This window comes from Pseudorasbora parva, chromosome 16 (assembly GCF_024679245.1).
Source record: "Pseudorasbora parva isolate DD20220531a chromosome 16, ASM2467924v1, whole genome shotgun sequence".
In the NCBI taxonomy this organism is placed as follows: Eukaryota; Metazoa; Chordata; class Actinopteri; order Cypriniformes; family Gobionidae; genus Pseudorasbora; species Pseudorasbora parva.
Genome location: NC_090187.1, coordinates 18,159,540 through 18,171,824, shown reverse-complemented (window position 1 = coordinate 18,171,824; position 12,285 = coordinate 18,159,540). Strand labels below are relative to the sequence as shown.

Genomic DNA, 12,285 nt, shown 5'->3' with positions numbered 1-12,285 from the left:
ATTTTACATTTATGCATTTGGCAGACGCTTTTATCCAAAGCGACTTACATTGCATTCAAGGTACATATTTTACATTATTCTCAGTTCTTGCTTTCCCTGGGAATCGAACCCATGACATTGGCGTTGCTAGCGCCATGCTCTACTGGTTGAGCTACAGAAAAGCAATTTAAGGACTTTTTTTACAACACATTTCCTACTGAAAACAGAAAGCTTTTAATGCGTTATTAACATTCATTTACATGACAACAGCGTTTTGGTGGCCTGCGAATGCAAGCTTTTAAAGTGCACGTGTTTTTATTTTTAAGATACCATTATCATCTATGTGTAAACCTGTGTGGTAGAACCACATTTTATGTAAAATGCATATAAATAATCATGAAATCACTTTGGCTGCAGGGATTTTAAGAGGAGATTCAAAATTGTCAAGTAATGTAACTAGCCATTACATGGTTGTTTGCAGATAAAAATACTTACACATGAAAGAATATCTGTTTCTTTAGAGTGATTTGTGTGATTAAAACATTATTAAAATATGTTTATCATTCATGCTTTTCACTACAGTTCAATTATTAAACCAAGCCCTGTCTCAAGTAATTACACCAGTCACACTTTTTCCTCTGAAAGTCCAAAAGATTAATCGGCCGGATCTAATCATGCAGATGCTGCGATGTGACTAAGATAAGAGCTGCTGCCCCCTGCAAGTGCAATTTAGCCAAAAGTGACTCATTAGCCAAATTAGCCCTGACATTTTTTCCTTCGTTTTCCCCAAAACTAAACCAGACCCCTGTTGCTAAATAGACTTTACTTTCATTAACCATAAATACAGAAATTGAAAGAGACTAGAGTGTGCGTGTGTGTAAAGTACCCCAGCAAGAATGTGAGTTTAGGTTTGTGCGTGTTGTGTTTGTGCCCTGTGTTGTGTGTTTGTTATTGTGTGTGAGAGAGTGTCAACCTCCTTCAAAAGAAGACTTTAAGACTTTGTCCCCAGGTGGCGGTCCTCTCAGCCAGAACACAGCAGGAGCTGCCCATCTGCAGAGTCAGGTCTCTGCCTAGGCTTGTAACTCTGTCAGTGTGTCTGCGTGTATTTGTGCATCTGAATACTTCAATGTTTGTATGATTAGAGTCATTGTGTATCTTCAAATCATGAGTGTGTGTTCGGCATAGCGGGATCAGTGAATGTTTTTTTTTTTAAAATAGTGTAGTCTGTGCATTTTTGAAATCTGTAAAAAAAAAACGGTAAGTTCTGTGATGAATAACAGAAGGTATGTGTTTAGAGAGATCAAACATGGCAACGAAACTCAAGATATCTGCGCATGGTTTACACTGAATCTGAACTGAAATTCTTTCTAACTTTTTTTCAGGTGAGGTTCTACAGACTGCCCCAGAGGGACAGCAGACCATGGCTGACAACAACACTCAGAAAAAAAAGCCCCACTGGACGTCACTGGAAATCGGTCTCCTGACAATTGTATCTTTACTATTTGTCATTATTGTAGCCCTAATCATCCTCTTCATCACACAGAGTGGAAAAGGTGAGTGCATTATCTGCTTGTTTTTGTTTTGTTTTGTTTGTTTTTTCTCAATCCAGCAAGTATTGAAAAAGTAAAAATTCCCAAACTAATTTTATTTATTTATTTTTATTAAAGGTGCCCTAGAATGATTTGAAACAATATGTTAAATAGTTCTCTGATATCTCTGAGGGTATGTGGCTTTTTTAAGGGCAAAAATTGTCCAGATACAGTTTTACAGGTGCATTTACAACCGTATAAATTGTCCCTAGGATGTAATGCTCTGTTTTTCCCTTATTTGGAAGGGTCATGAATATTAATGTTGAGTTCTGCTCTGATTAGCTTATTTTAGCAGCTCACAGCAGTTCAGTGAAGTGGCTCGTGAGTCCTGACCGTCCTGACACAACACAGACCGACTAAATGAAACCTTAAGCAAAACATCTCAAATGGAGATTGATAAAATGCAGCTTACTTATATATTTGCTGTTTTCAGAACATCCGCGGGCGATCAAGAGCTCGTGTTTGTGCGGTTGCCAGATTTCAGTAATTAAATCCCCCAAACAGAGCTTTTCTGTGAAAAGAAACCCATATACTCTCCGGTTTTTACCTAAACATGTCCAATCTGTCAACCATATGCACGCAAGCTCTCTCTCGCGCATGGACAATCTGAAAACACCAATAAACAATTAAGCTGCATTTTATCAATCTCCATTTGAGATGTTCTGCTTAAAGTGTGTCATTCAGCCTACATTTAATACTTCTGTCAACGATATTGCATGTTTATATAACGTTAGTCACAATGTAGGCTAACGTTACGCAGTGACTGTGATGTAGCCTTATCTGAAATACAAATAGGCAAAAACATCATAGGAAACACCATACTTCAGTTCTCAAAAATATAAATATATAACTTATATTTTTACTAAATGAATAGCCTTGTCAAATGGCTATCGTTTTAACTTTTATGGTGGAAAAAGTGACGTTTGCTAGAAGGATCGAGTGAACGATCTAAGCAAAGTATTTACGGTTGTATTTTGTAATACAAAATAATATTAACCCTTGTCATTAGACACACTATTTAATTTTGTATGGTACTTGGAGTCTCCTATTGTTACTGTTCTAGCATCTTGCGTTTTCTAGACAATGCGGTTTCTCTAAGAAACTTTCAATTTAATCAGAATTGTTTAAACAGTCAATAAGTGGATTAATCGCTACTTACTGCTTTGCCACTTTTTTCAGTTTAAGACGTTGAGCGAAGCTTGCTTGAAATGGGCCAAACAAACGAACGATCTTGAATTAAATTATAATGTTATCCGATTATAAACATGAACCATGACTGTTGACATTTTTTATCTGTGGGAAGGGTAGTCTCCTGAGAAGCCTGGAACATGAAGTGTATCCATGCGAGCAGCTTGTTTACCTGATGATTTACGCCTGACAATGAACATGTTTGGACAGATGCAAATGTTGGGGGCATGCATATAAATGATCCCCAACGCTTGTGTCATGGTTGGGTTTATGTTGCGAAGCACTTTTTTTTCTGTGGAGTTTTGGATTCACGAGATTTACATAAGAAGTAGGATGCAATGGTGTTTGAGACTCACAGAATGTGATGTCCATGTACTGAACACTTTTTATTTTGCCATGGCAAGGCTAATTGAATTTTTTATTCTAGGGCACCTTTAAAATGTTTAGTGAACGAATATATTTATGAGCCATATATGCTACAGTCATTTTACAGAAGTAAATACTGTTGTAACCACAAATGAAAAAATGTCAAGTTACCATCATATGAATCTAACTCATACAAGAGAGCCTATTCTTGATATATTTTACTGTGCAATGTAGGAACTGAAATACAAACACCACTTATTTCCTCAGGAAAACATTACATTTATTTAAACCAGTATAAAAATACAGATTTATGATTAATCATTAAATATATCATGCAAAATATTTTTGACATAGAAATACTCCATCAAACGTCCAACATTAGTTTTTGAAACTTTGTCTATGTTTAGGATGGGAATCCAAGTCTTTAACAGTGTAAAAAGCTCAGTATGCATGAAACAGCATCCCCCCCCCCCCCCAACTTATTGTTAAGCAATGTGTCATGGTTATGAGTTTTGACATCGCAACTAAAGTTAGAGGTCATTGGGACGGTTGCACAGTGAATGTAATGTCAGATAATGTGTTTATTGGGCGTGGGTAAGTTGGGCTGCACACAAATAATAGTGCATCAGAACTACTGACAGCTGATACACAGTGTTTTAAAAAGATGTGACCGTTTTCGTGTACCACAAGTAGCACAAGCACTTGGAGTATGTCGTAAACAGAACAAGGCATCAGTTGTGTTGTGTATAGAGTTCCGCCATCCAGTATGGAAAGTATCACTGATTATTACACTTGCATCCAATGAAGACAAAGTTAAATAGCAGTGAAATAGTAAAGAAATGAAATAGCAGTGCCCAGTTGCATGCTTAGTATCCCACCTTTGAATCCCAGACATCAATCTTCAACCAGACATATGGCATTGGATGCACTGGTGCATCTCATACAGTAGAATCCTGGTTGTAGACAGCTGGAAATTGAAATCCATGACTTAGTTTAGATGTAGAACCCAAAATTACATTTTTGCTAATAATAAGCTAATTTTTAAATAAATAAAAAATACTTGAAGTTGAAATACACACTCTAAAAACTAATACTATGATTTACTCAATTTTTTTGGTGAAACATTTTTACACGAAAAAAATTGAGTAAATTTTAAAGCAGTGAAATCAATTAAAGACACCATAAGAACTGAGTAAATGTAAGTAAAAAAATTAAGTAGATCTGAGTAACTGCATTTGTTACATTAACAAATTCAATTGAGTAGAAAAAATTGGGTAAAAAGCATTTTAAAAACCAATATTTATGACTAATATGAACTGTTTTTATTTATGAGTATTACTAACTTGTATAGTATAACTTTAATTTCCTCTAAACCTTTGTAAAATACTCCACAGTCCACACAAACACACTGACATGGCCTTTATTGTTGACGAGTACAGCAATAACGTTACAGCATAACATATATTACTGTTTTGACATGTAAAGAATAAGTTATTTTACAACATTTAAACTCATGTAACAAACATTTTAGAAGTAAAAAATTAAACATTTAAAAGTAATTCAAGTGTAATCAAGTGTCTGTTATCCCATTTCCACCGTATCAGCGCTGTTTCTCGAGCCTGAGATGGACTAACTTTAGCTGTCTGCTGGTGGACTTTGAACTTGAGACCGCTGTCCTGCGTTTCATTCGTAGCTGAAAGATGCTGCGAGGCGCCAGACTCCATAACCTGACAATAAACAAACAGTGCCCACTTTTAATAAGATTTTATCATCCAAATTCATTATCTTTACGAATAAAGTTGTGTGTTTTGAGCAACACAGCAGGCGTTTCAAAGACCAACGCCACACGTTAACTTAAGGTGACTCACACTGTCCCTGTATGTTGTTTTGAATTAAATAAAATGCCTTTTAGCACAGTAATGATTATATAGATAAAAAAACATACAAACCTGATTTTAACAGAGGAAATGCCCCAATTCTGCGACGCTGAGAAGAAGAAACTGCTCTCTGGTAGGGCTGGGAATCGATTCCACAAAGAATCGATTCCTCGATTCCAATGTTTGGAATCGATTCCATCGTGGGGAATCGACTCCTCTTTATTCACTTGTCTCTCGCTTACTAATAATGATTGGAAGTCTTTTTAATTTTTGCAAAAGGTTCTTTTGAACAGTTAGTTTCAAATAACGAGTTAAAAATAAAGCAATTCAGCTGGTTTTTTTTGCGTCATTGGGTGATGACGTCACTAGAACGTAATTCTAACTACTTATTTTTATGGTATGAAACGTTCAAATCAAGCCATATGTGAACGCATATCGCTGATTACTATAGGCTACCTTTCATTCACTTAATTAAATAGTGTTTATTGTCCTTGTTTCCTTCTGTGATCCTGCATCTTGGACAAGTTTGGTACATTTTGCACACAAAAACTCCATAATTTTAAATTGTGAAATTTGTCCACAACGGTAGGTTTTGAGCCCTGCTTACAGATGCAGATGTGAGGGTCTTATTTTAATTTTCTATTTTATTTTATTTTCTTTAATCCATTGATAACGGAAAGAAAATGCGCCTAGACTAGAGTACAGCTTAATGACCGAGTCTAATGTTGCTATAGTAGCCTAATGAACGCAACTTGCTCGCGCATCTGATAGACAAATAAACTGCGCACTCTTATATTATTGTTTTTGTTAATATTGTGGTTATTTTGCCTCGTACATTCTGTGCAAAAGCACTTATTTGAACTTAGTCATTTAACGTCTCAGGTTACGTATGTAACCCTAGTTCCCTGAGGGAACGAGACGCTGCGTCGAAACGCTGTGAGAACGCCTCTGCGTTAATGCGTCGTGAAGCGCCTGTAGAACCATTCCATCGGAAAAAAGATCGATCGTCGGCGTGATGACGTCATCGACCGGAAGCTATAAAACGTCCGTGAAAACAAACAGGAACTAACTTCTGATAAAGCCTGAAGTAAGTGATCACGGACACGCCGGGAGTATGGCAAAGCGACGCAGCGTCTCGTTCCCTCAGGGAACTAGGGTTACATACGTAACCTGAGACGTTCCCTTTCGGGGAACTCGAGCTGCGTCGAAACGCTGTGAGAACGCTTATACCCACAACGCCATAGGACCAAGTGTCTCGTATGTGTGAAGCCGAAGCGCACACGGTTACGAGAGTACCTGTGCCCCAACAGTAGATGCCAGGTCTAGTTCGTAGAACCTGACGAAGGTTAAAGGAGACGACCATCCGGCCGCGTTACAAATATCGTGGAGGGAAGCCCCCGACAAAAGTGCTTTAGAAGCAGCCATACCCCTGGTTGAATGCGCCCGGACAGCCAGTGGAGACTGCTGCCCGGCCGCCTCATAAGCAAGTGAGATGGCCTCGACCACCCACTTGCTCATCCTCTGCTTAGATACTGGGGCCCCTTCTTAGGGGGCCCGAAACAGACAAACAGCTGATCAGTTTTCCTCCACAGGGCAGCTCTGTGGACATAGTATCTAGTGCTCTAACAGGGCACAGCAGATTAATCCTTCCTGGTCTGACGTCGTTAAAGGAGGAGGACAGAATGCTTGAAGAGTAATGGGGCCCCGTGGGCTCGTAGGAACCTTGGGGACATAACCCGGCCTGGGATGTAGAAATCCCCGGCGCAAACTCTAGACATGAGGGCCCTACAGACAGGGACTGAATATCTCTTATTCTTTTGAGATGAAATAGCCAAAAGGAATATAGTCCTGAGGTGAGGAACTTATCCGACACCTCCTCCAAGGGTTCGAACGGAGGCTCGGACAAGCCCCGCAAAACACAGGCTAAGTCCCATGCTGGGACCCTCGAGTGCATAACAGGCCTCAACCTTAAAGTGCCACGGAGGAAACGTGTAATCAGAGGGTGTCTTCCCAAGACACTCCACCCAAAGGGACGTGGAAGGCACCCAAGGCCGCCACGTACGCCTTTATTGTGGAGGGGGTCAACCCTGCCGAGAACCTTGCCTGCAGAAACTCCAGCACTGTACCAACCGGGCAGTTAACTGGGTCCCACTGGCGTTCTCTGCACCATGCTGAGAAAAGTTTCCCTTTCAGAGCGTACAGTTTCCTCGTAGACGGAGCTCTGGAGTGAAGGATGGTCTCTACGACCTCGGCCGAGAGACCTTCCTCTATGAGCCTAGCCCCCTCAGAGGCCAGGCCCACAGTTTCCACATCTCTGGGCGTGGGTGCAGGAATCTCCCGCCCGCCTGAGAGAGTAGATCCCTCCTGGTCGGAATCTCCATCGGAGAGCCTTCCAGGAAAGATATCAGGTCCGAAAACCATACTCGGGTCGGCCAGTACGGAGCCACTAGAAGTACCTGGGCCCCGTCCCGGCGTACCCTCTCCAGAACTCCTGGAAGCAAGACAATCGGGGGGAAGGCGTACAGAGGTAGCCTCGGCCACCCCTGTACCATGGCATCCAACCCCAGCAGGGCTGGATGGGTCAGAGAAACCACTGCGGGCAGTGAGAACTCTCCGCCGAAGCAAATAGCTCCCATATACCTTCCATAGGAGCTCCACCACTTCTGGGTGGAGTCTCCATTCCCCGGGCCTCGGCCCCTGCCTCGACAGGCTGTCTGCTTCCTGATTCAGGACCCCCGGGATATATACTGCTCTGACTGACAGCAATTTCCCTTGGGCCCACAGGAGGATCCGATGTGCCAATTTGTCCAACGGACGGGACCTCAGACCCCCCTGGTGATTTATATAGACGACCACCGATGTGTTGTCTGCACATGGTGGCCCCTGAGGTCAGGCAGGAACTGTTTCAATGCAAGAAACACTGCGAGCATCTCTAGCCGATTTACGTGCCAGTGCCGCTGATGTTCCTGCCATAGACCCTGGGATGAGCGACCACTCATGGTCGCCCCCCCCAGCCCGTGAGAGAGGCATCTGTCGTTAGCGTTACGCGACGAACGAGAGCCCCTAACACGGGACCCTGAGATAGAAACCCCGGGTTTTTCCACATGACCAGAGCACGTAGGCATCGCCGCGTGACTGTGATCGTGCGGAGCGGATTTCCCCTCGGGGAGAATCCCCTTGTTTTGAGCCACCACTGCAGTGGCCTCATGTACAGTAGGCCAAGAGGTATTACATTGGACGCTGCTGCCATGAGACCTAACAGTTTCTGGAACTGTTTCACAGTGACGGCCCGGCCTAGCCTCTGTTCTTTGACTGCTGCCAGGATCGATGCTATGCGTGTTGGCGATAATTGCGCCCGCATTATTACCGAGTCCCAGTTCACACCTAGAAAAGTGGTTCTCTAAGCCGGAGAAAGCACACTCTTCTTGGCGTTCAGCCTCAACCCCAACTTCGACATATGCGCGAGAACAGCATCTCGATGCTGAACCGCCATCTGCTCTGTATTCGCTAGAATCAGCCAGTCGTCGATATACCTCAGTATGCGGATGCCCTGCAGACGCAACGGCGCCAGTTCTGCATCCACACACTTGGTAAATGTGCGGGGTGACAGTGCTAGACCGAAAGGAAGCTAATGTCGGGCGTAATCCCCATCCTTCTTCGGCACGATGAAGTAACGGCTGTAAAACCCAGACTCCCTGCTGGGAGGGGAAACCCTCTCTATAGCCCCTTTTTGCAGGAGTGTCTGTACTTCCTGTACCATTACCAGAGCCTGCTCCGGGCCCACCTCTGTAGGTAGGACACCGCTGCAGGACCCAATGAGATATATTCGATTGACGTTTCCACTCGTCTAGAAAATCTACTAAGGGAACCAGCCTCTCGAGGCTGGCCTCTGGTGTACTTTGAGCAACAAGCACAGTGCCCTGAAGCGGCGGACCGGCAGGGAACGACTGACTTGACTGCTCGGGAGCCCCCCGAAGGGGGAGCGGACCACCCTCGAGTGGCCCGCGGGGACCGCCTGCGCCCCGTCATTGCGGCGGGGTTGGCCGCGCGGCCCCCAGAGGGCGCTGCAGGACAACGGGTACCGTAGGCAGAGGTAAACACCGTTTCCCTTCGGAGGGGACTACCCTCAGCGTCTTTTTGTTTCTCCTGCCCTCCGAGGAGGGGGCGGCCCACCCTCAGGTGGCCCGCGGAGACCGACTGCGCCCCGGCATTGCGGCGGGGTTGGCAGCGCGGCCCCCAAAGGGTGCCGCAGGGAAAACGGGTACCGTAGGCAGGGGTAAACACCGTTTCCCTACGGGGGGAACCACCCTCAGTGTCCTGCCGCTTCTAGCGTCAGGAACGCTTCGACGAGGCCTTCTTGGCGATCAAGACTGTCCTCAGATCAGCCCTGCCCCTCGAAGGCCTCGTCTGAGAGCGCCGCCCCTCGTCCCCGCGCTGAGGGGGAGTTCGGGTGGCGACGCTCTGTTTTTGTTTTGCCCTGTGCGAGGCGCTCGTACTCGGCTTGGGCTGCTTGATGTCAGCAGCAGCCCCAGGGACCTGGACCCTGAGAGGGAGAAACTGCTTGAGCACCGCAGCTTGCTTTTTGGACTCCTGGAACCTCTCGGTGACAGTATGGACTGCGTCACCGAAGAGGCCTCCAGGAGAAAGCGGCGCATCCAGCAGAAAAGCTTTCTCCCTCTCTTTGATGTCAGTGGGGTTCAACCATAAGTGCCTCTCCGTGGCCACCAGGGCTGCCATAGAGCGGCCCACACATCTGGCCGTCTCTTTGGTGGCCCGGAGAGCTAAATCGGCGGAAGAACGAAGTTCCGTAATAATATCTACCCCCACTGCATCGCTACTGTCCAGATCCCTCAGCAGGTCAGCCTGGTATGCCTGCACGATTGCCATAGTGTGCAGGCATGCAGCCGCCTGACCCGCTGCCGAGTACGCTTTGCCCACCAACGCCGACGTTGTTTTTAGAGGTCTGGTGGGCAAAGACGGGGCTTTAAGGGACGATGCCGAGGAAGGCGAGAGATGGCTCGCGAGCGTCTCTTCAACCTTTGGCATCGCCCCATACCCATACTGTTTCAGCCCAGCGATGTTACTATAGACCGAAGTCTGTGGGCTGAAAACGCGGTATGATGCCGGTCTCTTCCACGATCTTGCCACCTCAGTGTGCAAGTCGTGAAAGAACGGCAAGCCCCGCCGCTGAGGCTCTGAAGCGCGAGAAGGCAGGAATCTCTCGTCTAATTTACTTGCACGTTTACTTCCTGCCTCGTATCTCTCGGTTGGCCAGTCGATGTTAAGCCTGGCCACCGCTCGCGTCAGAACCTCAACGAGCTCCTCGCATGCAGGGGACTGAAGTGGCGAGTCTTCAGTCTCGATGCTTTCAACGTCCACCTCCTCAGAGCTGGACAGATGAAGCACCGGCGACTCTCTCGGGGGGGAAGAAACCGCCATGCGTGCTTCCATGCCCCGAGAAGAGCCGCTGGATGGTGCAGGTGAGGGCAGAGATAAGGCAACGCCCGTCTCTAACCCCTCTGCAACATCCAATTGTGATCCCCACGACTGCAGCCTCCGCTCCGCCTCGGCGGCAGCGGGACCAGAGCCGCGGGGAACACGAGCCGAGGCACCCTCCTCAAAGAGTGCCCGGCGGGAGCGCAGCGTTCTCAGTGGCATACGCTCACAGTGCTCGCAAGCAGCCCCCTCGAGGGCTGCCTGGGCATGCTACGCTCCCAAGCAGGCTACACAAAGAGAGTGTGTATCCCCACTCGTGATGTAACGTGGGCAGGGATGAACACAACTCTTAAAACTGCTTTCACTCGCCATAATTCTCTATCTATTTTATTTTCTCTTTGTTTTGTTAATATATATGAAATATTTAACAAAAAGGGTGGAAAAGCTCTTCAATAGACAGACAAAAACACCAAATAGACAGACAGGTTCACACAGATCGCTTGCTGAAGGCTCAGAAGCTAGTTCCTGTTTGTTTTCATGGACGTTTTATAGCTTCCGGTCGATGACGTCATCACGCCGACGATCGATCTTTTTTCCGATGGAATGGTTCTACAGGCGCTTCACGACGCATTAACGCAGAGGCGTTCTCACAGCGTTTCGACGCAGCTCGAGTTCCCCGAAAGGGAACTTAACTGTGCACATGCATTTTAGACATGTCATGTAGTTTTAAACATGCAATAAATGCACATCCATGAATAATGTGCTATCCTTTTTATTTATTAGGCTAAATTGCATTTACTTCTGGGCTACATGGGCCATTTCAGGAGAATCCGTGATTTAAAATTCATCAGAGTTATGGAAATGTATCATCATTTTACAAATAAAGTTTCGGAGAAGGATATCTTCTACATCCTTGTATCCTGCGGTCACTCCAGAACTAGGTTCCTCCCTTGATTTTGTTAAAAAAAAGAAGAATCGAAAAGGAATCGAAAACAACAGTGCGGAATCGATTCTTGGAATCGACTCTGTCGATTCCAGAAAAAGGAATTGGAATCGGAATCGATTCCAAAAATTTCAGAATTGACCAGCCCTACTCTGGTGACTGAGGAGAATTCAAATATCCGCACTCACTCAACCGTCGAGCTGTGGTTGCGTCAGAGGGTGGGGGAGTGGGTTTGTTTTAATCGAGTAAATCGAGTAAATTGGTTCTGTGGTTATTTTCCCAGGGCAGTATTGAATCAAGCTGGCATATACTGATGGTTCCCTAAATAATCTACATAATATCGCTATCCATACAATCCCCTCTCCCCACCCCATTAGCCCTTTACAAAGAGCAGATGGACCTTATAGAGACTCACTGCAGCCTACCTCTCATACCATTAATGGTCATTAATGTGCTGGATTAATGTTTAAACAGCAAAGGCAGAATGCTGATTACAGAGATGATCTCCACATGCCATTCCTCTCAACCATGGGGGTCTGGATGGGAGAGCAGGGCTGTGGGGACTATGGTCAGAAGGTGGAAACCTGTTGATAAATCTTGGTTCAGTAAAAAAAGATTCTCATAAATAATACTATATGTCTATGGACATATATAAAATGTACAGAGATAATTTTCTGTGAAGGTATACGTGATCATACCACTGAGAAAGATTTTCAATGATGTTTGATTTATTGTTACATTATTACTGGTGTTAACTTCTCATGACCTCTGTGCCCTTTGTGCTTTTTTCTTTCTTTGTAGATGGAGTCTGTATAACAGCTGACTGCACACAGTCAGGTAAAGATATCTAAACAAATCAAATACATTTTGTGAAATTATACTTGAAATACAAATCCTTCAGAAGGAA

General features: G+C 45.0%; 1 protein-coding gene across 1 annotated transcript in view; it reads left to right on the top strand.

Moving 5' to 3' along the window:
• Positions 1-841: 841 nt before the first annotated feature.
• The window catches only part of LOC137043584 (neprilysin-like), a 63,720-nt gene continuing 52,276 nt past the window's right edge, over positions 842-12,285 (top strand). Inside the window, exons 1-3 of the mRNA XM_067419880.1 lie at positions 842-1,041; positions 1,362-1,532; positions 12,180-12,215. Of these exons, the coding sequence (XP_067275981.1) occupies positions 1,400-1,532; positions 12,180-12,215 (169 nt within the window). The 5' untranslated portion in view covers positions 842-1,041; positions 1,362-1,399. The remainder of the gene's footprint in view (positions 1,042-1,361; positions 1,533-12,179; positions 12,216-12,285) is intronic.